The sequence below is a fragment of the Capsella rubella genome, unplaced genomic scaffold, assembly GCF_000375325.1.
Source record: "Capsella rubella cultivar Monte Gargano unplaced genomic scaffold, Caprub1_0 scaffold_5, whole genome shotgun sequence".
Lineage (NCBI taxonomy): Eukaryota > Viridiplantae > Streptophyta > Magnoliopsida > Brassicales > Brassicaceae > Capsella > Capsella rubella.
The window spans coordinates 12110386-12135955 of record NW_006238919.1 but is presented as its reverse complement, the minus strand read 5'-3'; the positions used below and the strand labels follow the sequence as shown (position 1 = coordinate 12135955).

At 37.4% G+C, this 25570-nt stretch overlaps 3 protein-coding genes across 4 annotated transcripts; 1 reads left to right on the top strand and 2 right to left on the bottom strand.

Moving 5' to 3' along the window:
• Window positions 1-1222: 1222 nt before the first annotated feature.
• LOC17884930 (ABC transporter C family member 10) lies at window positions 1223-6920 on the top strand. The gene is made up of 11 exons (XM_006290436.2): window positions 1223-3521; window positions 3606-3926; window positions 4004-4090; window positions 4187-4762; window positions 4847-5011; window positions 5112-5406; window positions 5491-5705; window positions 5786-6091; window positions 6199-6262; window positions 6342-6581; window positions 6670-6920. The coding sequence occupies exons 1-11, from the start codon at window positions 1536-1538 to the stop codon at window positions 6783-6785; spliced, it is 4371 nt and encodes a 1456-aa protein (XP_006290498.1). The 5' UTR covers window positions 1223-1535; the 3' UTR covers window positions 6786-6920.
• LOC17885737 (probable receptor-like protein kinase At2g42960) lies at window positions 6878-10474 on the bottom strand. Its single transcript, XM_006290860.2, has 8 exons — window positions 10082-10474; window positions 8870-9601; window positions 8670-8774; window positions 8408-8530; window positions 8135-8305; window positions 7921-8050; window positions 7623-7832; window positions 6878-7478 (listed from the first exon to the last, which is right to left on the bottom strand). The coding sequence occupies exons 2-8, from the start codon at window positions 9538-9540 to the stop codon at window positions 7347-7349; spliced, it is 1542 nt and encodes a 513-aa protein (XP_006290922.1). The 5' UTR covers window positions 9541-9601; window positions 10082-10474; the 3' UTR covers window positions 6878-7346.
• A 3295-nt stretch (window positions 10475-13769) lies between these two features.
• Window positions 13770-25002, bottom strand: LOC111830402 (putative callose synthase 6). Of its 2 annotated transcripts, XM_023782091.1 has the most exons (42): window positions 24517-25002; window positions 24304-24404; window positions 24093-24205; window positions 23897-23984; window positions 23681-23791; window positions 23434-23583; window positions 23168-23257; window positions 22986-23077; window positions 22745-22868; window positions 22494-22631; window positions 22321-22397; window positions 22155-22242; window positions 21637-21759; window positions 21426-21543; window positions 21001-21332; window positions 20845-20897; window positions 20685-20745; window positions 20453-20534; window positions 20322-20371; window positions 20137-20223; window positions 19883-19981; window positions 19651-19745; window positions 19458-19539; window positions 19016-19179; window positions 18787-18910; window positions 18574-18677; window positions 18377-18488; window positions 18158-18309; window positions 17856-17965; window positions 17662-17775; window positions 17502-17570; window positions 17212-17401; window positions 17027-17138; window positions 16661-16783; window positions 16466-16584; window positions 16277-16360; window positions 16059-16171; window positions 15720-15949; window positions 14752-15549; window positions 14607-14657; window positions 14327-14512; window positions 13770-14223 (listed from the first exon to the last, which is right to left on the bottom strand). In XM_023782091.1, the coding sequence occupies exons 1-42, from the start codon at window positions 24725-24727 to the stop codon at window positions 13990-13992; spliced, it is 5754 nt and encodes a 1917-aa protein (XP_023637859.1). In that variant the 5' UTR covers window positions 24728-25002; the 3' UTR covers window positions 13770-13989. The 2 variants fall into 2 exon arrangements, with proteins under 2 accessions (XP_023637859.1, XP_023637860.1); XM_023782092.1 differs by lacking the exon at window positions 13770-14223 and having other exon boundaries at window positions 14349-14495.
• Window positions 25003-25570: the final 568 nt, after the last annotated feature.

Here is a 25570-nt window from a genome sequence, read left to right as displayed (position 1 = left end):
GTGACGGAGGTCCAATCATTAACATATAATTATAATCCCATCACACTAGTGTTTCCTTTTTTCGTTTGTTGTATTGAGAATTGTTGCTTTCCTACTTGATATATACATGTAAATGCGAATTAAGATGCCAACAACAACATATTGCCAATCACTTTTTGTATATATACAATTAATTATAAACATCTCGCCAATCCCCTAATTTAATATAATAACGGTCTGTATATAAAAAAAACCACACCACTCTTCTTTATACGTTGAAGCCTAAATCACCCACATTTTCAATAATCTTCCCCAAAATTTGTCTTTTAAATCATATCAACTCTTAGATGAGGTAGACTAGTTTCGATGATTTATGAATTACCTAGTTCGAGCAAAGGTTATAAAATGTTCAAGTTAAATTAATAAAATTCTGTATTGTAAATATTTGCAAGTCAATACCAAATAAGGTACTTTATTAATGACCAATGCAAATCATTTATTCATGATTTCTTTGTATTAGTTTAGGTAATATAATTATTTCTTTTCTCATGTGTTTTATATGTAACATATTCTATTTGACGATTATACTCACTGGCGAAAAAAGATACTCATCGAGACATATGAGTCGTAAAGAGTTTGCATCTCATCACTTCTTTGTTGAATTTAAAAAGTCTTGTAATTTTGTTTTGGTTTGTTTTGCGTAAATAGTATATCTGTAATTCTGTATATGGACAACCACGCTTCTTAATGGAAACAAAAGAAGATAATCGTACCACTAGTAATTCAGAAAATTTTAGAAAAATAATCACACATTCACGCTTCTTCTAAAATACTAATTAATATATCAGTTTTTTTTTAAAATAGTTTCTTAATAAAATAAAAGCTGATTACCAATACAGTATTTAGGCATGTACTATTTGTCTTCACTTCTTGTATATATAGATGTCTAGTAGAAGAGTGTTTTTTTTTTTTTTTTTTTTTTTTGTCGTCAGTCTAGTAGAAGAGTGTCAGAGTGATATATGTGAGAGTCAAAAAATTGAAAATTTCCTTGGACATGTGTGGAAGTGAAACCTCCTACTTTTCATTAGTAAAGCGATTTAAAAAAATGAAAAAATAAACACTGCAGAAAAAATAGAGAAATAATAATTCAGTTAAGAGAATCCAAACAAAATAATTATATTCCCCCTGAAGATAATTTTACTACTTGTGCAGTATCCAACAAATTATAAAGAAAATGCTGAGCTAAAACCATATATGGGAAAAAGGCAGAGAAGTTGAGTTCTTCTTCTTCTTCTTCTTCTTCCATTTTCTTTCCGTATTTTACATTTTCATAGACTATAAACCATTTTCTTCTTCTTCTTCACCTCCTCTCTCGGATAGATAATTATCGTTTCCCGCTCTTCCATCTTCATTAATCAGATTCATTCTTGTTTAAATCCCCAGACGACAAACAAAAACAGGGGCAAGTGAGTACACAAATATTTCCTGAAATTTATATTTTTGGTTTTTATTTGGTTGGTATTAAAGGAGAGGAGAAAACATAAAAAAAAGAAAGAATGATAGAACACTTTTGGACGTCGTTCTGCGGGAATCACCACTCATCATCCTCAAACTGCACTCTTCGACTTCTGCAGATATGTTTCGGTATCATACTCTCTGCCCTAACTCTCTTTATTTCCTTGTTTCTCAAGGAATCCCCCAAAAGGATTCATCGATTCTCCTGTCTACGCATCGTGTCTTCTGTTTTCAACGGAATCATCGGATCTCTGGATTTCATTTTTGGGATTTGGGTTTTACGACAGAACCACAGTCAGCCCTTCATCCTCTGGCTGGTCGTTCTGATCCAAGGGTTTACATGGTTGTTGATTAGCTTAGTCGTTTGCGTTAGAGGAACAATCATTCGAAAGTCTTCATTGAGGCTGTTATCTATCTTCTCCTTCTTTTATGCTCTGGTCTCATGTTGTTTGGCTGTGAAGTACAATGCTGTTTCTGGAGAGGTATTGTCAATTAGGACGATGCTTGATGTTTTATTACTCCCTGGTTCAGTTTTGTTACTCTTGAGTGCTTACAAAGGCTATAGATTTGAAGAATCTGCTGAGGGCAGTTTGTATGAGCCTCTTAATGCTGCTGATTCAAATGCTTACGACGAAAAAGCAGATTTTGATAACCGGGTCAGCCAGTTTGCTAAAGCTGGGTTGTTCGGTAAGTTATCATTCTGGTGGTTGAATTCTCTGATAAAGAGAGGGAATGTGAAAGACTTGGAGGAAGAAGATATACCCGAGCTTCGAGAGGACGAGCGTGCTGAGACGTGTTATTCCTTGTTTCAGGAGAACCTCAATGACCAGAAGAGAAGATTAGGGGATTCTTGTCGGCCTTCCATCTTGAAAGTCACTCTTCTTTGTGTCCGGAGAGAGCTTTTAATCTCTGGTTGCTTTGCTTTTACGAAGATTGTTGCTGTGTCAGCTGGTCCGTTGCTTCTGAATGCTTTCATTTTGGTTGCTGAAGGCAATGAGAGCTTTAGATATGAAGGGTTTGTGTTGGCTGTGTTGCTGTTCTTCTCCAAGATGATAGAGTCTTTGTCACAGAGACAATGGTACTTTAGATGTAGAATTATCGGTTTACGCGTAAGGTCTTTACTAACTGCAGCTATAAACAAGAAACAGCTGAGATTGAATAACTCTTCAAGGCTGATCCATTCGGGCAGCGAGATTATGAACTACGCGACTGTTGATGCTTACAGAATTGGGGAGTTTCCTTATTGGTTCCACCAGCTTTGGACAACAAGCTTTCAGCTACTAATCGCCCTTGGGATTCTCTTTCATTCTGTGGGAGTTGCTACGTTTTCAGCTCTAGCTGTGATAATACTTACTGTTCTATGCAATGCTCCTATCGCAAAACTTCAAAACAAGTTCCAAAGCGAACTCATGACCTCTCAGGACGAGCGGCTCAAGGCCTGCAATGAGTCTCTTGTCAACATGAAGGTCTTGAAGCTCTATGCGTGGGAATCACATTTCAAGAAGGTTATCGAGAAGCTAAGGAACACAGAGTTAAAATCTTTGAAGGCGGTTCAGATGAGAAAGGCTTACAATGCGGTTCTGTTCTGGTCATCACCAGTCTTTGTCTCTGCTGCAACTTTTGCAACTTGTTATTTCCTTAACATTCCACTGAGAGCAAGTAACGTTTTCACTTTTGTGGCAACGTTGCGTCTGGTCCAAGATCCGGTAAGAATGATCCCTGATGTTATTGGAGTGACTATTCAGGCTAAAGTTGCCTTCAGTCGCATTGCAACATTTCTAGAAGCTCCTGAGCTTCAAGGTGGGGAGAGGCGGAGAAAGCAGAGATCAGAAGGCGAGCAGAACGCTATTGTTATTAGATCTGCGAGCTTTTCGTGGGAGGAGAAAGGTTCAACAAAACCAAACTTGAGAAATGTGAGTCTTGAGGTTAAGTTTGGGGAGAAAGTGGCTGTTTGTGGCGAAGTTGGCTCAGGCAAGTCAACTCTTTTAGCTGCCATTCTTGGTGAAACTCCATGTGTCTCAGGAACGGTAAGTCCCTTTAGCTTTAGATTTTTAACAACTTTATATATTCGCAAAGTTGTGTTTCTGATCTTCTTTTGAATCATCCAACAGATTGATTTTTATGGAACGATCGCCTATGTTTCTCAAACAGCATGGATCCAAACAGGGACAATAAGAGACAACATCCTCTTTGGAGGAATGATGGATGAACAACGTTACCGTGAGACAATTCAAAAGTCTAGCCTAGATAAAGATCTTGAGCTCTTGCCTGATGGAGACCAGACAGAGATTGGTGAAAGAGGTGTAAATCTAAGTGGAGGACAGAAACAGAGGATTCAACTCGCTCGTGCGCTATACCAAGATGCAGATATTTATCTCCTTGATGATCCATTCAGTGCCGTTGATGCACATACTGCTTCGAGTTTGTTCCAAGTAAGTCCTTGCTGAAAGATAAACTTTACATAGTCCATTTTTCTTGGAAATGTTGAAGCTAATGAGCATGATTCCAGGAATACGTTATGGACGCTCTTGCGGGAAAAGCTGTGTTGTTGGTGACGCATCAAGTGGATTTCTTACCTGCTTTTGATTCTGTCTTGGTAATTTGATCTTGAAATCATAATTGACCTTCTTGTTTTTGACGTTTCTTAAGCAGTTTCTTTTGTCTTGGTTGCTTATTGTACTTCTTTCTGTAGTTGATGTCGGATGGAGAAATCATTGAAGCTGATACATACCAAGAACTCTTAGCCAGAAGCAGAGACTTTCAAGATCTTGTGAACGCTCACAGAGAAACCGCTGGTTCCGAAAGAGTGTTTGCGGTAGACAACCCCAGCAGACCGGTGAAGGAAATCAGTAAGGTCCTTTCTTCTCAATCCAAGGTCTTGAAACCGAGTCGTTTGATCAAACAGGAAGAACGAGAGAAGGGAGACACGGGGTTAAGACCGTACATACAATACATGAATCAGAACAAAGGTTACATATTCTTCTTCATTGCGAGCTTAGCTCAGGTCACATTTGCAATTGGACAGATTCTTCAGAACTCATGGATGGCTGCAAACGTAGATAACCCCCAAGTCAGCACTTTGAAGTTGATCTTGGTCTACTTGTTGATTGGGTTGTGCTCAGTTCTCTGCTTGATGGTTAGATCTGTCTGTGTCGTGATTATGTGCATGAAGTCATCAGCTTCTTTGTTTTCTCAGCTCCTTAACTCTCTTTTTAGAGCTCCTATGTCATTTTACGACTCTACTCCTCTTGGAAGGATTCTTAGCAGGGTAAATGCTAATGAACTTGATGAATGTTTATGTTTATTGTTTGGTATTTCAACTTCTTTAACTGTAATTTATTTGGATTTGCAGGTCTCATCTGACTTGAGCATTGTAGATCTTGACGTTCCTTTCGGCCTGATCTTTGTGGTTGCGTCAACAGTAAACACAGGTTGTAGTCTTGGAGTGTTAGCTATTGTTACTTGGCAAGTCTTGTTCGTATCTGTTCCCATGGTTTATCTAGCATTTCGTTTACAGGTCAGATTCTTTTTCTTGAATCCCTCTTAACAGTTCTTGTGTTTTCCTGGAAAAGAAGTAACAAGAGTTTTTGTTTACTTTTGTTTTGATCGGTTTACAGAAGTACTATTTCCAAACAGCGAAAGAGTTGATGCGGATCAATGGCACGACAAGATCTTACGTGGCTAATCATTTAGCAGAATCAGTAGCAGGAGCAATAACAATAAGGGCATTTGATGAAGAAGAGAGGTTTTTCAAGAAAAGTCTCACCCTGATTGATACAAACGCCAGTCCTTTCTTTCACAGCTTTGCAGCTAATGAATGGCTGATCCAGCGGCTTGAAACCGTCAGCGCCATTGTTCTTGCCTCCACTGCTTTCTGCATGGTTTTGCTCCCTACAGGAACATTTAGCTCTGGTAGGTCATCATCATCAATACTCGACGTTCCTTGAGATGTGAATCAATGTTTTGCTTATTAATGGTGTTTGTTTCTTGTGTCAGGGTTCATCGGTATGGCGCTATCTTACGGTTTATCTTTGAACATGGGACTTGTTTACTCTGTACAGAACCAATGCTACTTAGCAAACTGGATCATTTCGGTTGAGAGGCTTAAGCAGTACACAGAATTAACACCTGAGGCTCCTGAAGTAATAGAAGAGACTCGACCACCGGTTAATTGGCCGGTCACAGGCCGAGTCGAAATCTCTGATTTGCAGGCAAGTCTGATTAACACACACTTTCACTCCTTGATCCAGAAAATGAGAATTTCTTGATCTCATAATGTTCATATATACAGATAAGATACAGACGAGAAGCCCCATTGGTTTTAAAAGGAATCAGCTGTACATTTGAAGGAGGTCACAAGATTGGAATTGTTGGCCGGACTGGTAGTGGAAAGACAACTCTTATTAGTGCTTTGTTCAGACTTGTTGAGCCCGTTGGAGGAAAGATCGTTGTAGATGGTGTTGACATATCTAGAATCGGAGTTCATGATCTAAGATCAAGATTTGGGATTATACCTCAGGATCCAACTCTGTTCAATGGAACAGTGAGATTTAATCTGGATCCTTTGTGTCAGCATTCAGATGCTGAGATTTGGGAGGTACGTCTAACTAAACAAAACCATTTTAGAAACTATGATTCTTATGAAGAAGTACATGTTTCAACATCACCCTGATAGCAATAAAAGAAAACCATTTTTGATTGCAGGTTCTTGGAAAGTGTCAACTGAAAGAGGTGGTTCAAGAAAAAGAGAATGGTTTAGATTCATTAGGTAAGAAATATGAATAATTTATTTTTGGAAATTTTCAGATGTTTTGTGTGGCTCAAATTTGGGGTTACTGTTTTGATAGTTGTGGAGGATGGATCTAACTGGAGCATGGGACAGAGGCAGTTGTTCTGTTTAGGCAGAGCAGTTTTGAGAAGAAGCAGAGTATTAGTCCTTGACGAAGCCACCGCATCGATAGATAATGCAACAGATTTGATACTTCAGAAAACAATCCGGCGTGAATTTGCAGATTGCACCGTCATTATAGTTGCTCACCGTATCCCCACAGTTATGGATTGTACAATGGTTCTCTCCATAAGCGACGGTGAGTGTTGCACTTGCACCATCCTAATTTCTTCTAACTTCTATCTCGGAACCTGTTTGATAAGAAATATATTTTGATTGAATTTTAGGACGAATTGTGGAGTATGATGAGCCAATGAAGTTGATGAAGGATGAAAACTCTTTGTTTGGAAAGCTTGTGAAAGAGTATTGGTCTCATTACAACTCGGCTGACTCACGTTGCTGATATACAAATATATCGAGAATGTAATAGGCGATCTTAGTAACAAACTGTAACTGTTTGATATATTCTTGAATAATCATCTGATAACACAGTAATTTATACATCAAAAGCTACGATATAGAAAGGCCTCTTTGTTTCGTTCTTCCAAACTCAGTAATATCTCTCACACATGTCACAAGACACAACCTGATTATATACATGTCTCAATCAAGAGAGAGAATGACATTTAAATTCAATTCATAGTACAACAACAAATCTGTCCTGGCTTATGTTTGACATCCTAAAAGCCAAGACTCGAAGACTTTAGAAGAACTAAAACTCACAGAGATCAAGAGAGACAAATGCTTCTCAATCATAAAAATACTGGCTCCCAAGATTGCATCATAATTTACCTGGAGCGATGTTATAAATAACTGGAAGAACTCTTTTGATCTGAACTGAGATTGGAAACTTCTTTAACCCGATTTGTTTTGCACGATAAAACTCATGCGTCATCGATTAGTGGAGCATTTGAGGGTGTGAAGTTACTTAGCTGACTTTTTCACTGGGTCTGTGACAAATTTTCTATACACGAGTCTTCTCAGGTTCTGTAGTGTGGTTCACAGAGTGATCAGGCCGCTTGCTTGTGTCAGCTGATTCCTCTGTGGTCTCAACAATCTCCATACTCGCTGTTCTACTCCTTCTGTTTCTCCGCTCCTGCCAAAAGAACATACTAATTTGTTGATATATGTACAAAACACATAACAAATGCTGTAGAACTGGACCACCACTTGTTACAGTGTAATAAAGTTGAATATTTCCAGAGCATTCTGTCTAAAGTGGTGAATTAAGTATATCTACCTCCCGAAAAGGGTGTTCATCGGATTCAAGCATCCGCACAACCTGGCTCATTTTAGGCCGTTTCTCTGCTTCAGGATCCACACATCTAAGGGCAACAAGAAGTGCACGTTTCAGAGCACGTGTAGCGGGTTTGGGCTCAATTCTTGGATCAACAACTTCTTCAGCTCTTCTTGTTCCAACCATCATCTTTAACCATTCAACCAGATTCACCTGCCAGCAAGAAAGCATGTTTTCAACACCAAATTAACATATTCACAACTCCTGGATACATAATACAACATAGACATATTTAGGCTACCTCATTAGCTGGACGTTCATAGTCAACTGGATCTCTTCCAGTAATAGTTTCTAGAAGCAGGACACCAAAGCTATAAATGTCGCTCTTCTCATTCAATAGACCTGTATTGGCATATTCAGGTGCTACATAGCTGAAGCACATACACATGGCCCTTTAATAGATGAAAAACAAAAAAAAACATCATCGCTAAAGAGGGTACATATATTAGACTTACCCAAAGGTGCCCATGACTCTGGTCGTGATGTGACTCTCACCCGAGTCTAAGAGCTTGGCTAACCCAAAATCGGAAAGCTTCGCATTGAAGTCCTCATCAATCAGGATATTGCTTGCTTTAATGTCTCTGTGGACTACTTTTGGTTCTATTGCTTCATGCAAATAAGCTAGCCTGTGAATTACAGTGCAGAGCATGTCAATATTTTCTTAAAAGAGTTATAATTTAAACTCCAAGTAAGAGGCCCAACAACAGTCGACAGTTTAAACAACTTACGCTTGTGCAATACCGACAAGAATCTTCATGCGTGCCTCCCATGTGAGAGTGCTATCTTTCCCCATAGCTCCATGTAACCATTGTTCTAAGTTACCACTATTCACATACTCATAAACGAGCATCCTGCATTACATCCAAATATAATAAATTTACGGGACGAGTTCTACTCAGAGCATTAACGGTACTATTCATTTGGCAGAAAATACTGATGACACTAAATTAGTAGCATATTCAGGCTGAATAAGAAGCAAGCAAGACTCACCTGTTAACACCCTCTATGCAATATCCTAGAAGCCTTACAAGGTTCTTGTGCCGTACATGACCAATCGCCTCAACTTCAACCCGAAATTCCTTCTCAGCTTGTCCCCTAGAGACAAAATTTTGTGATAGGATTACTAACCAAGTAAAAAGGAACTAAACACAGGGTTCAAAAACATTTGACAATGCCAAACAAAAACTTACAGATTGTTAAGAAGCTTCTTTACAGCAACATCATTACCGTTGATGAGTCTACCCTTATAAACTACTCCATAACCACCCTCACCGATTACATTTTCCGCAGCAAAACGGTTGGTGGCTAGCTGAAGATCCCTAAGAGTAAACCAGTGTCCCCAACCAAGATGAGATATTTCTGGCAAACCAACCAAAGGAGATGCTGTTACAAGTGCACCTTGCGATAGGGAAGCATGTCTCCAAGCGTTCCCAAAGCTTCCTTCTTCACCGGAGTGAGAACTACAAGCTCTTTCGTGATGATGCACAGAGCTACATTGACTTATACTATCATTATCACTAGACTTGGTTCTTCCCAAGTAAGACATCATCTTTCCCGAGTTTCTGTCACTAGATTTATCAGCAATTGTGAAACCTAAATTTTCATTATGATGTTGAAACCCAACTCTATCATCAACTCTGATATCTTTAGCCACATGTGGTATTTGACTGAATGGTAACAACTTGTGAGATGATCTCCGAGATTTTCGGCGGAATGCAATCCACAGAGATAGGATGCAGAGAACCAAAACTACAAAGGTGCCAACTACCAAACAAATCAATACCCAGAGTTTCATACCCGACAAACCTAAAAACGAGACCTTCTTAGACATGTCAGCACTCAAAGAACTCTCAGAAGACATCTTTGATCCTATATCCGGTGAGAATATGTCTTCCCTTTGCTCACAACTTCACAACTCCCACCTAGTAAAGAAGAAAACATAACAACTTTTAAAAACATTTTCATACATACATCAAAGAGGACTAAGACATCTCTGACTTTCACAAAATCTTACAAGCAAAAGGAAGAGTGGTTTTTCCTTCTTCAATTGGAAAAGACTAAAATTGGAAAGTAAAGCTGCCGACTCAGAAGTATGAATAACCAGTTGGACCAAAAATGGTGACACATAGAGAAACAGGATTCAAAAAAGCACGCGCAAATTCAGCAATTAATTGCGGCATATTAACAAACAAGTTATGTGCATTAAATTTTCCTACATTTGTCACCAAAACAAGACTGAGGACAAAAACAAAAAAAAGGAAACCCAGCTCTTAAACCCATTGGAAAAGAATCACTTACGATTGAAGCAAGAGACATTATACAGAAGAATCATAAAATGCTACCGAAAGTAAGAAAAAAAACAAAAAAAAAGGCAGTTCTTTTTGTGAGTTCCATGAATTTACCTTAGAATGTAGGCGACTAAGTTAATTGCCCTTTCTGATTAACCTTCTGCTCAAAGGTTTCAGCTTTTCTCTGATTTTGAAGCAAACCAAAGAGAAAGTGAAACAAGAAAGAGAAGGCAATTAGCATATATGCTTAATGATGAATTGCTGTTGAAGTTTCTCTCAGAGCCTACCAAACAAACCCAACACGATTTAGGTAAAATTCCAACAAGGGAGTCAGAAGAAAGATTGAAACTTTTGCTCCCAACTATTGATTGAATAATGTATGCAAGGAGGAGGATAAAAGAGAAAAGTTAGGGTTTGTAGATTAGGATTTAGTGAGGAGTTAATAAAAATAAAAAAGAGGGAAAAAAAAGTTGGGTGAGATTGTTGGTGAGAGTGTGTTCTAAAGCTGGAAAGAAAGCTTTGATTTGCAATTTGAGGAAACGATATCAAGAAAGAGAGAGAGAGAGCAGTGAAGGGAAAGCAAAGAAGGTGAACTTTGACAACTGTGTCATTTATAGCTGGATCATCATTACTAATTATTTATTTGGAAAGAAAAAAATAGGATATATATTTTTTTTTTGTCGGCAACTTAACATTTTATTTATAGGAAGATGGAGATATAGAGTTCTAACATATTACAGGACATAACTTTCTTACTCTAGCATTTTTGGCTAAACTATCCGTTGCATAATTTACAGAACGAGAGATTTTACAAAACGATACATGTTTGAAACTAGTAGCCATATTCCTTATATCCTGACTAAGAGTTGCGATCAGAGAGTGATCTTTGCACCAGCCTTTAGGAGCATTCAACATTCGTAGTTTTATGTTGTCATATAGGATTGATGCATCACCACAGAAGATAACATTGTCATATCCAAGCCTTCTTACATTTAGCACTGCTTGTCTTAGAGCTTCAGCTTCAACCTCAAGTGGCGAACTCATTGGACTGATGGATGCTGAACCCTTTAGTATTGGCTGAGCTTTATTGTCATACAAGATCCATGCAATACCTGCACAGTCCGTTGGTGATACCCAAGAACCATCAACGAAACAACAGTGATGCTTAAAGCTCTGTATGATAGACCTAATGTCAGAAGAAGAATCTCTTATATGTTGTACTTCTCTTGGTTTTAATTCAGGAACCTTCTCTGGACTCTTTATTTGAGTATCCAAACTTTCCTTCCAGAGATTAAACTCAACAAGAGCCTTATTTATAGTATCTGGGATGGACCATCTCTTATTATTAAAAATAAGGTCATTACGCATTTTCCAGATACGCCAACCAATGAAAGGGAAAATACTTACATCCTTTCTATGGTTTCTGTTAAGACTCATTACCTTATCTATATTCTGATCAAGAGAAGGTGTGAATAGAAATGAACCTGTATTTGAAAGTTGGAAGGAGGAAGCCCATATCTCCTTACTAACTCGACAATGGAATAGAAGATGATTTATATCTTCAGTAGTTTCTCCACATCTTTGACAGGTATCATCTCCAATCATCTTTCTGCGTTTTAAGTTCTCTGCAGTTGGGAGAGCATTATGTATACATTTCCACCAAAAATGCTTAATTTTTGGAGGAATGTTATAACTCCACACTTTAGAAAAAGGCTTCTGTACAATGATGTTATCTGAGGAATGGTTGTGAGTTAACTTACGCATAAGATGACATACAGATTTAACAGAATATTCTCCATCTCTTGAGTGTATCCATGTAATAACATCATTGACTCTAGTAAAAGAAGGACGAGTATTCAATATAAGAGGAATATCATTCTGAGATATAAGGGAGTGAAGAAGGTTGGTATTCCAGCTGCCCTGTGTCAACAAATCACTAACTTTCAAATGAGGAAACATATGTGCTCCTGGTCCTGAAGCTGGTCTAGGTGGGTTTGTTGACAACCAAGGGTCTAGCCATACATTAATCTGATCTCCATTTCCAACTATATATCTAATGCCTTTTGAGATAAGGAGGTTACCTTGGAGAATGCTTTTCCAGGCATAGCTTGAGTTGGACTTTGCAGTAGCACTTAGCAGATCTGTTTTAGCAAAGTATTTAGCCTTATAGACTCTGGCTAAAAGTGAAGATGGATGTTGTAACAGGCGCCAGCTTTGCTTAGCTAGAAGTGCTATATTGAAATCCTTCAGATCTCTTATTGCAAGACCACCAATATTCTTTGAATCAGTAATTTTATGCCATGCTACCCAAGGAATCTTATGCTTATCTTTAGTGTTAGACCACCAGAACTGTCTCATGGCCTGTGTGATCTGGTTAATGATTTTGTTGGGTAGCAAGAAGCAAGACATACTGTAGGATGGTATTGCAGTAACAACTGATTTAAGAAGCACTTCTTTACCTGCAGGAGATAGAAGTTTAGTATACCAATTATCCATCTTCTGGTCAATTCTTTGTGACAGGTAAGAGAAAGCATTATTTTTATTCTTTCCCACAAATTCAGGCAATCCAAGATATCTGCCAAAACCCGCAGTTCTATTTATTTTCAAAATTTGGCAGATAACTTTTCTTGTTGCAGAATCTATGCCTTTTCCAAAGGTTAAAGCAGATTTTTGAAAATTTACAGCCTGACCTGAAGCTTTCTCATATTGATGTAGAACATTCAGAAGGTTTAAGCATTCTTCTTCATTAGCTTTGCAGAAAACTAGCGAGTCATCTGCAAAAAGGAGATGTGATATGGGTGGTCCATTTCGACTTGCTTTAAAACCATGTATTTTGCCCTTGGATATACTTTCTTGAATTAGAGCAGATAAACCTTCTGAACATAATAAATAAATGTAAGGTGAGATTGGATCACCTTGCCTGATTCCTCTTTTTGGTTGTATTCTTCCCACCGGCTGTCCATTGATAAGCACAGAGTATGAGACAGTCGTGATGCACTTCATGATCCACTTACACCATATTTCTGAAAAACCCATCTGCTTCATTACTGCTTCAATGAAAATCCATTCCAATTTATCAAATGCTTTAGTAATATCCAATTTCGCTGCAAGAAATGGTTGAGCATATTTTTTTGTATGTAGATATTACAAAGTGGAAAATCAATATAAAAATTGAAGTAAAAAAAAAACTGAAGTGGATAGAGATTAACAAGACAAAGTACAAAAGAGAGAATTCTCAGATGCAAAGGCTTTAAAAGTCTTATCTTCCCCTTTGCCAAGCTGAACTATATTTGACTTCAAGATTGAAACTATATTGACTTTTTTTTTTCTTCAAAGAATTAACTTTAGTAGAGACTAAATATGTTTCTTTATTGTAATCAAGATTATATTTTTCAGTAGAAAAAAAAAAAGAAGAAAAAGAAAACTCAGATTAAAGCACATTTCATATAATTGCTTTTCAATGGATCCTCCATTTTTTCTGGCTATGCATAGGCATTATTATTATTATTATTATAGTTCTTGTGTTTTGATCTCTTTATACAATACAATATTTAATCACATGCGAGAAAAAGCCAAAAGAATAAAGAAATTAAAGTTTCAGCATATATATGCCTCGGACATTTAATTGGTGTATCGAGAGCAATAACTAGAAAGATTATTATAATCATATCCCACAAGTCAAAATGAATCATAAAATTTTCATGATGTGCATTCAAGAATTTAGGGTCAATTTGATATATTTTTTTAACGACATTTCCCGCAATTATTGTAATTTGTTGTAATAATAATCAAAAGAAATCAATTGAGCTATTATTAAAGACCATATGTCAAAATCATTGTGATAAGTACAACACATGAGTGTGATGAGTGTGTGAGGTGTCCAACTCCAACGAAACTATAAATATCCCTTTAAGTCTATATACTTATATAGACATCACTATTGACTACTATTAAACGACACCGTTCTAAAGAAGAAGGATGTTGCTTAAGACTCAAGAAACCACGGAACATAATATTTACGGTTACTTTGCCTTGTCTTTCCGACCAGCAAGGATCATCGAGATTTGAAGGCCTCTGCTAAACGCTTGGTTGAATAGCAGACGAGCTTGGAACTCGGACACAATAGGGAACCAAGACAGAACAGCGATTGGTGCAAAGATTATAAGTCCCATTATCTTTTCATATGCTCTTCCTAACTCTTTCACCGAGTCCCAAACCCCTAAAGCTTTGATTGGTGACCTCAGTACTTGCCCAATCTGAGAAACAATAAAAAAAAAACCCCAATACTTGTTTTAATAACATGACGCAAGTGTGGATAATATGATTGTGAAAGGGGGGTTTTGATGGCTATTTAATTACCAGAAGAATCGCCCACCCTGTTGGAAGAAAAGCAAGAAGAGAAGCAAAGAGATCGGTGAGTGTGAGTTCGCACACCACAAACAATATAGTCATGACTGACAAGAAGCCGAGGAAGAGAAGTGCTTTAAGAATCCTGAACATTAGCTGAAAATCCGTTCCGAATCTCCGTCTGCCCATAGATACCATCTGACATTCAGAACGGATTAAACTCTCAAGTGAGTAAAGATTATATAAGCAATTCCATGACAATATGTGTAAAGAGTGAAGGATTTTGTGAGACCTTTAGAACAAGTAATGATGTAAGCAAGACCCCCCAGGAGATCCCATATACCTACAAAGAGGAAGTACAAAGTTATTGAAGCTATAGGATCACAGATCTGTCATGTAAACCGAAAGTTGCAAGAAAAGTGATGAACATTTTTTACCAAAAAACTCTTGTTTTGCCGAGAGATATGGAGCTGGTAAACAATTCCGTATTGATATATGAAAAAGCGGAGAGCAAGTGCGATTTCCAGAACTCTCCCTCTAATATTTGTATGTTTGAGGTGTTCTTGCTCCACATTCCACCATGATTCCCAACTCTTTTCAACCGGGATGCCTATACCACCCCGATCTCCAAGCCACCGTTTCCAATCAGTCCAATCGTCAACCGTCTTTTGCCACTCAAAACCCGAAGGATTAAATATAAATGGTGCGAACAACCATGAGCCAACCATAAACCACATCGAGATTGTGATATACAGATAAAGGCTTGAACTCCGGTATGAACTCCCATACACTTGATAAACAACTAGCAATGCAAGCAGCTCTAATCCCTTCACAAAGTGACTTCTTGAGTATAACCTGTAGTTTTCCGCAAATTTTGCATGGAAAACAACAAATCCACGCCCTGTCGGTCTATATTTGGAACCACCATGTAAAATTGTTCTCCCATAATAATGTGACTTTGTCCCAAGCTGGAATGTAAAGAATACGGAGGCTAGCTGCAGCTGCATTATAAAAAAGTCCACAATAGCAGTGCGAAATCCATGTTCCAAACCAATTTCCATTACCATCGGTAACACCATCAAGAAACCTAACTGAAATATGGACTGAGTAGCCAGAGCCTGCTCAAGAGCTGCAAGCTGATTCGGAGTTGCAAGTCGCAGAATCTCTTTCTCCACTCCACTCATAACCATGTACATACGTCCATACAGGAATGCATATACAGTAAGCACTGTGAGCTGCATAAAAAAAAGTCATAACCTTTAACCATAAGTGTATACAAAGCCATGTTGATCACTTAAGTAGAAAAGTGGGATGCATAAAGTATTAACATATATCTTTTTACCAATGTCAGTTGAAATCATAGAAAGAAAATAAGCAAAATTGAGATATAATTATTTGAGCATACCATGCTACTAAAATAGAATCCAATGGTCGTAAAATAGAATGAGAGCATCCTGTAAAAGTCAAACCGATGCCCCAAACGGTAAACATCACGGCTTAAGGTTTGTTCCCCGTTTCCATTTGCTACTTTAGCTTCAAAAATTGAGATTGGATTTAATCCCACATCCCGTCCCTTTCCAACTTGGATATATTCGTGGTGTGTAACATATCCCCCACGGAGAGTTGAATTGAAGCCTATATACATTGGCAAACAAATCAACAGCTGATTTAGTTTTGCTTGGAACGAACTATCAATGCTCTATCGCAGAATTGCTAACATTTAGAGAACAAAGAAAGCCATTACCTCCGAAAATATCCTCACTCAAATTTATTACTTTCGAAGCTTTGCTCACACCGCCCCTTGTTATGTGAAAGATTCTGTCAAATATGTCAGGATGGCCATAATGGAAACGAACCCTGCACCCACAAAGGAGACATGAGTTAAACAAACAAATCAAGAAGAATACAACTAAGTAAATCAAGAGTGGTAAATGGAAAAGTTCACGTCGTGAAGAAAAATACCTCAGAGGGTTTGCCAAAATTCTTTGGCCAATAGTCACAAAACTACTCTCCTGATTGGACATAAACCAAGCTAATGAAGAAACACTATACCAAGAGAGGGAAAAGGTAAGAATATGCCAATACATAGTTGCTAATCAGTCAAAATTCTTAAGCAGAAATAGTTAATAAACAGATCTCTTGCTGATGTACCTTCCAGTAAAAATATGTTCTCGGAGGCCCAAAATCGTTGGCTTGCGTCTGCCAACACGCTCTTTATTGAATTCCTCCAATACGTTTCTTAGTTTGAAAGCTTCTTCAAAGTAATTGTCCTGCACAGAGACTAACCATAAGGACGGGACATTCAATTTATGGTTGTGACTAGTGAGAACGAAGATAAATACATACCTGATTCATATCTATAGTTTGTAGTGCTTCTCCACGTGTAAATATGATAGCATGATTTTGATTTTCAGGCTTTCCTTCACCAATCTCAGCTGGAGGACCAGGAAGCTTGATGCGGTAAATTTCCTAAGAATAAGACCATTCACGATTAAGAAGAGTGACATGTATAGAAATCTAATCAGCATATGAAAAAAAAAAGTAAAATTATAACATTGTAACGTAAACTACATAGTTTTTTCTGTGATTCAAAGGGATTCAGACTTAAGGTACAATCTAAACATAGTTTATAGGACTCTGATTAGTAAAATCATCAGAGTATCTGCATCCCTTTTAGTAAATTCAACCAAATTCGTCAGGAAATCCTTGTACCTCATCAAACTTGTCGCCTCCTTTTAGAAGTACAGAGTAAAAGACCTTAGGAGATTTTGCATGTGCTGTCTCCTCCCTCTCATCTACATAAGCAACCCGTAATGATGGATATCTATTAAAAAAAATGACAAGGTTAGGCGAATAGATCATGATTTTTCATCACCATCTATCTAAATTTAACATACTTCAGCATGAGCTGCAGAATATTCGTGTAGCAACTACGGTTGTGGATATCGCTGGACTTTTTCTGATTTCCATAGACCTGACAAGAAACAACATAAGTGAACTTCATATCTGCCCGAGCTTTGGCACGTTCCAGAAAAGCCTTCTGATTATCATCATTGGATGCCATGGCCCGAAAGACACTAAACTCGGCTGCAAGAAATAGCAAAATAGTAAATTAAGAACCACAGATTTTGGTTCCAAAAGCTTTGATCATTCGAGTTACTGGCAACGGGCTCAGAAGATACAATACCTTGTTCCCCTGCAACTTCCTGGTAGCACTGAAGCTCCAGCGCCTGCCTATAGTACATCATTCCCCTAACTGGCAGACATAATCAGAGGGGACAGATGAATATGCATATAAACAAGGTAATACCTATGAACAATATGTTTCTCATTGTAATCATCTGTACCTGTTCTGGCCAGCGTCTGACCTCTGTAGGATACCCACTCTCGAAGGAACTCTGACTTGTCTTTCTCAGTAAGCTTAGGATTGTTTACGCGATCCAAAAAATTGGTCCACTCATCTAGTTCACGTAAAGATCAACTTAGTAAACTCGAATGTATAGAAAGATACTACTGGTCCTGATAAGAATCAAGAACGTACCAGGATAAATCTTTTGTAGGTAGAACAGTATGGAGATCCCATCTTCATTTTCTTTGTTAAGGTCCTCCTCTGAATATAGAACATCTTCTTTGTAATAAGGAGTTAATACACTGAACATGAACAAAAATGGGTATAATTAAGATACATAAAGGTTGACTATGAACAGCTAAATGAAGAGACTTCACCAGGTTACTACTTTCTAGTATGTAGTCAAGGTAAAAACCATTAAGATTTGATTGGATACTGAAACATAATCTAGTCTACCCAACTTTAAATAGAAGACAAAAAGATTGGTATTTCACCTGAAAGATAACATATCTCGTATTCTTGGAGCATTAGGCATATTCATAAACAGAGAATTAGCAAAGAAAGTGATACGGCGACGGGCGTCCAAGTTTTGAGGAACATTTATTGCAGATTCTTTGACCGACAAGAGCAAATGAAGCCGAATAACCTACAAAGAAGAGTCAGATATCAAGCAAGATGATTCAAACACAAACTTCTTTGCATGAAAAAGTTACCTTTTCCCGCCAGCAATTGTCCCGCACCAAATGAATGTTAATTTTCTCAAACCTCTGTTCCTTTTTTTCATTTTTGATGTCAGGAGACTGAACACGAGCCATTTCAAGAATTCTGCAACAAGAATACTTCTGATGACATATGTTTCTAGGAATAGAAGGAATATCTCCTATCTGCTGAAGGGACTTGTTATACTTACTCATCCCCATTAACCAAGAGATCTTGAGTGATTATTTCGTAAACATCCTGGAAGACATTAATTAACTGAGACTTGTATGTACCCTGGTCTTCATAGTCACTTAACTGTTTATGTATTAGAACGTAAGCACACACACAAAAAGAAGGTTTCAAGCATTAGTTACTGTATACGGCCTTGCGTAGTTAATGAATGGACTACATATTTGGATATTACCAAAATACTTAACAACTTCTCCAGCTTATCACTAAGGAGCGGCAATCCACTCATCCGGAACTCATATATAAATTTCTGTTGCTGTATGCTCATGTCCACTTCTAAAAATACCTGATTCATGACCCTAATTCAAAGAGAAAAAAACAAATGATTTTCTGAATCAAGGCTCAAGATGAATAATATGATAGGGAGCTTTAACCATTGGAAGAATGTCAAGAAGAAGGTATACCTTTTATCTGCTTCATCTTCCAGAAGAGCGTTAATTATTTTCTTCAATGTCTCATAACTCTCAATAACAGCAAAATACATGTAGCTATCACTCTTAATCTTTCTAAATAGTTCAGCATCCTCTTTTCCCTTGAAATCTTTTGCCATTTTCACAGCAATGGGAATCTACATTGTAGGAAAACATTAATATAACTTTCAACGAATTTGGTTGAGTCCAAAACTTCGAAGAACTGGCATATATGACTGGAAGGAAGTTTGAAAATTATGAACAGTACTGATTAAAACAATCACATATTCGCATTCAGCCTAGTCTGCTTTAGTAAGGGGATGTGGTGGAAATTAAGCATCTTAACAAACAAGTTGAGAACTCAGGCAATTTGAACAATGAATCATTATTAGCTACTAGAATGAAAAGTCCTCCAAAAACACCAATTATTTCTTACCTTACTGGCAAGCAAGAAAGGTGGCCACTGGATTACAGACACATCACCCGAAGAAGATGGTACAAGCAGCAAATCCCTATCTCTGAATTACAGCACAGGTAAGAAACGTTACAAGACATATATATGCTTCGCTAAAATGAACAACAGGAAAAGAATGACAAGAGTGTTATCTAAAAGAAGAGAGTCGTCCAACCTGTCACTGATCTTATCCTCGCTTCTCATAGAGTAAATGAACTCGTTCCACACCTGGGAGAAATTTTTGATGTTTTTCTGGTCCACATAGTCGTCCTATATTCCACAAGACACAATTAATTAATGACGAAACAGGGGAACAAAAGGTGTAATCAATTCTTCTACAAGTATCAAAGTACTTATCTAATAATTTGAGATATGTAAATACACTGAACTATAAAAAAGCACAGTACCGCATGTTTTCTTTTCGCATCTTCTGATGGCATGAGAGTGTGGCTGAAGGCGATTGGTATTGACTCAAATCTAGACCGCAACATCCCAAGAGTCCGTATCTATGAAAAACCAAACGTGTCAAAAATTAATCATTGCTAAATCCAAAAAAAGTTACATTTGAAGTTCCTCCATAAAGGGTAATCCCATCTACTAGGTTGTCAGTACACAACAGTGTTTATTCTTTTGGTATTTTTGAGGGTACGAAATCACTTACTTCTCCCAAATGACTGAAGGCCCCATATATGCCTCCAAACAAAGTAGAAAAAATGGCGTACCATATTTGAGTATCCATCAAGTAAACCTACTCACAATATAACACACGCAAATATGTAAGCCATATATGTATAAACAAAATATGTTTTCTTCTTGGGACTTGGGAGCTCTTTGATTTCTACTTACCAGTACAATTGGAGCCCATATAGCAATAACCACTCCAATATTGTTATTTGCTATACAAAATAATAAATTAGGAAAGGAAAGTGTAAACAAATGTGTTGCAAACAATAAAGGATGGTAAGTTGAAAATTTACCATGGGGGAAAAATTCATGCCACTGGAAATTTCTAATGTGCATATTCATGATCATCTTTGTTGGCGTAATAAGGGGTAGTATCTGTTTGCAAGATGAAAAATAGTAAAAAATGCTTAAAGGAAAACCACAGTAGAAAGACTCCATTTCAGATTAGACTATGTATCTAGATAGCCTACATTGGATTAACTATAAGTGAGTTAAAGATAGTAAGATAAAAGGCAAAAACCTGACCTCCACATAATAGTTGAAAGCAAGCTTGCTGATCAGTAGCATAATCCAGAAGAAGGTATACCTGACCAAGTTGGGCTATATGAGAACAGGCTAGTATATAAGAGTTCAAAAGAAACATTTATGAAGTTAGATAATGGTAGAAGATGTGGTAATCACTGACTTGAAGAGAGAGAACATGTCCTCATGCATACCCCTTCCAACATATAGCTTTGGCTACAAGAAGGAAAAGCATAAAGAAACAAAGATCACAAAAAGCAATACAAAAGTGAATACCAGTATATTTAAGAACGACAAGTAAAGTTTAACTAATACTTGCCTGAGCCCACCACATTATAACCTTGATAATTCGCATGTTTGAACACTCCATGACTCTCCGGAATGGTGGAACAAGGAAAAACACAGCTGCCAGTATGTTTGGTAACACGTAAAATGAAACAGCGTACGTATAAAAAGACTGATCCTTCCAATCCCCAGTCCAAGTGCTGAAGAATTTTACAACTCCAGTCGGGCGTTGAACAGACTTAGAGTAAGCAATTGGAAGTAACACTGCCCACATAGCTGCTACTGCAAACTTCAGCAGGTACCGCAATATCTGGGAAAACTTGAAATTCTTCCAGGCATTGAAATTAAGGATAATATCCAGTGCAGCTATATATAAGGGAAAGAGAGGACAAGGAACACCATTAGAACATCAATTAAGAATTGTCATTAATAAAAAAGAAACTATAAAGGAATCACAACCTTGTAAAAGAGTCAGATACGCCGAAGTAATAAAAATAGTTAACACCGTTTTGAATACATCCTTGTCAAAGATAGCGCCTAGGGACCCAGAACCATGCCATCCAACTATTACCATAGCCTACAAAAGATAAAGATAAGTGTAATTATATAACTTATTTAGTTTTCAGACTAACAACTCTTTCGATAAGATCATGATAGCAACTTAATTTACCTGAAATGCCATGATAAGAAATATCCACATTCGATCAAAATCTCTGAAGAGGTTCCAGAATGTGCGGACTTCGACAAAGTTTGTTTTAGGCTTGCTTTTCCCGTAAGTGACTTCACTCAGCCTCTGCAATACATTAGACTTACAGATTATGTTTCTGTAGTATCACAAAATGGAAGGCTAAAAGAGAGATAGAAATGTTCATAAAGCTGATGTATCATAATTTGGGCTTGTTTTCCCCAACCTAACTTGATCATAGCTATCTACAACCTAACAAACACCTTGATAACATAAATTGTGGAAGTTATGTGTAGATAGCCTCATATTAGTTGAATTTTGTATCTACCATAAGATAAGGATATGTTTTATGTGCCTACATTTATTATATTGCAGGACTGTGAAAAACCAAAGCATAAGACTGCTTTCTAAAACTAAGCGCACATAACTTAAACAACAACAAAGTCTCATACCCTACTAAATATAACGAAGATTACAGCTACAGAATCAAATTATATATATACCTCGTTCTGTGCGGTTCTCTCGTCAGAGTCTAGGAAAAAGTCTGCTTTAAGGTTCAGAGGCCATCCTATCTTGAAGCACTTCCTAGACCTTCAAATAAATAAATATGGCAGCAGTCAGAAACTAGATAAAGCAGGCGTGTGTCAATAATATAGTGAAGAGAGTCACCAAAAGTATTCATTCAAATCATCATAATTTCTCCATTGTGAATGGCTTGCTGTGCCCCCCTTGTTTCTTCTGGCTTCCTTCAAGGTAAGTACAGTCATTTTCAGTCACAAGATAGTGTACACTGTACAGTTCCTGATAAGATATATACATCATTAATGACCTTGATATATTACCTTGCGTATGACCTTATAGATTGGAGTTATAACATTTCTCAAAAACGATTCTTCATCAATAACTTCTTCGGTTTCATAAGTTTCACCACTTACAGCTTCAACATTGCTAAACAGAATTCCATAGACGTCATTTGCCATCTTAAGAACAGTAACAAAAGAACACAGACAAGAAAAGCATTTCAGACCATTCAGAACCTGAAGAATGTTAATGGAAAGTATGCACATGTAATTCTACAACTGAGAAAACTTACATTGTGGAAAATATAGCAGATACATTCGGGCATAAATCTAACATTTGAGGCTTCACCCCATATTAAAAGGTACAGGGAAATATAGATAAGCTGCAGCTGCTGTTCATCACAATCGTCGGGAAACCTTTTAAGAATCGAAAGAAGCATCCAACATCAGATATGTGACCCAAAGACAAGAACATAATGCAAAAATAAAATCTTTGGAACTTTATCTCATAATCTCGATCAAGATATAACATACCTGAGATTAGACTTACAGTGCAAATATTTACACCATGAGCAATAACTTTTAAAAGTTTTGTCCATCAACTCAGTGACTGTGCTAGGTTTCAACTGCAAGAAACTTACAACATTACTAACGATAAGGGGTAACAGGAAGATGTGTAGGAGAAATATCGAGAGCTTTCATACAACAATGGTCACCTCATCATATTCTTCATCATTTCTCTTTCGAATATCGGAATTAGCAAGAAGCAGTATAATGTGCTCCCTTTGGTTTGCCACGTTCCCTCTCTTTAATCAGCATATGAAGTGAAACAACAATGAATATGCAACGATTCGCATAAGAAAGAAGGTGCGGAAAATGAATGCAAGAAAAACTAAGTAAACATTGCCTAGCAGATCGTGACCAACCACAATAGGAGTTATACAAAATAAAAGTACATAAAGACAGATACATAGCACGGTACCTGAAACCCAAACTCAGAAGCAAGCCATTCAAGAATGTCATTAAGTTTGGTTCTAGCCTTACGCATTTCACTGGGAGCATTAGATGGCAAGTGAACTCTTCGTCGAGGAAGATTGCGCACATTACGGACAGCACTGAATGCAGCCTTGACCTAATATTGCAACAGCACATAACATGACAGGAAAATAAAAACCAAGTGTAAATATATCTGTAGCATATTAATTTAGTAACCCTGTGTTCAAACGCACCTCAGGAAGTTCAACAATTGCTGGTTTCGTTCCTACAGCATATAAAGGAAGAATATTGTAGTGCTCATATCTATCTCTTTTCCTTTCAACTTCTTCGGCATATCTACGGGTCTATAATAAAAGAAGAAGGAAACAAGCATATAAAAACGAGGCTTCACAGAGAAAATGGAATCAAACTACCATTACAGGAATTTACTACGCATATAAATATCAAACCTCGTAATCCACTTTTGGAGAAGGTACAACAGTCTTCAGTACGTCATACAACACCGAGGCAATTTGGTAAAGCCTAGCCATCTCCTCCCTTCAGCAAAAAAACAAAAAACAAAAGGTGAAAACATAAGAGTACCGCTTAATATGACAACAACTTAGTTGATTGAATCTTTGCCAGGAATTAGGAAAGTGGCCTTACGGTTTTCTTGATGTTTCTCCCTCTTTAATATATTTCTCATAGAAGTTTTGGTAATACGCCTGAATCTCTCTAGGATCGTTCTTGGCCAGCTGAGGCTTGGTTTCCTCTTCTTCCTAAAACACAAAATAGGATACATCAGCTCAACATGATCAAGTAAAGTAGGAAATCTTGTTACAACTTAGATTCAGCAAGAAAGGATGTATACATATACCTTCTCAAGTCTATGTAACAGATAGGTCTTGAACTGACGAACACCTCGTCCACTCGATGTAGCATCCATCCTATGAGCTTTCTCAAAAGCATGAAACCGGCCTGATGTAGTAAAAAAAAGCAAAAGACTTGTTGGGAAACAAATAGAAACTCAAAATTATCAGAAACAAAGACTTGTAATTTAGATTAGGAAATAAAAGAAAACAGAACTCACAGAGATAAGCAACTCGAGGATTATCCTTTTCGATTTCATTAGCAACGCGAAGAATGGGAGCAATAGAAGCGAGAGAGGAAGGAACAAGCTCGCTATCCATAGCGCTAGCATCTTCATTGGGTCTATCAATCATCATAGTGGTGGCACGCGACGGAGCTCTCCGGGAGAGAGAACGCGGCAACTCCGAAGTTCCACTAGAACTAGCTTCCATAGCCGCCGTGACAATGAATCGAAACAACAATTACTAGTACAAGTGTACAATCACTGTCGTCTCCTCCTCTTGCACAAAAAGAAAAAACCCAATAATATCTCCGTCTTCGTCAAAGCAAAGTGTTCACTGAAAGCAAAGTAAACAAATACTATCATATTTGATAAATTGGTCTCCTTTTATACCCACTTTATAGGGGAAAAAAGAAGAGAGATTGATAAAAGAAGGCAAAAGGGTTTTCTTCGAGAGATTGGGTAATTCTATATTTATATATCTTTCTGCTTTTCTCCGTCTAAGCTTTTCCATCTTTCTTTTTTTTTTTTTTTTTTTGCTTTTCTTCTCTGGGCATAGTACGAAGCTCTCTCTATCTCTCTTTATATTCTTTTACTTAGCGAGGAAGGTGACAGTGGAGAAGGAGGAGAAGAAAGACGAAAACAGAAGACCAAACACTACACAAATATCCAAAAAGTTCATAAACGGCTATTTAAGGTTTTTTATTTTTCCTTTTTTTCGCCATCGGAATTTTACTATTTCCTTTTTTCCATCGGATTTTTACTATTTCCTTTTTTTCCCGTCGGATTTTTATTATTTCCTTTTTTTGCTATCGGGTTTTTACTATTTCCTATTTTTTGCCATCGGCCATCGGATTTTTTATTATTTCCTTTTTTTTAACTCAGATCCGTCAATTTCATTATAACAAACCTAATACGACAACGTTTCGTGATGACAAATAAAAATGTCCAAAACGTAGCGCTACGTTGGTTAGAAAGAACTCGCGCCATAAATTTTCGAAAATGGCCAAAATACGACACCGCTTAGTACTGTACTCGACTTACGGCGTTATCT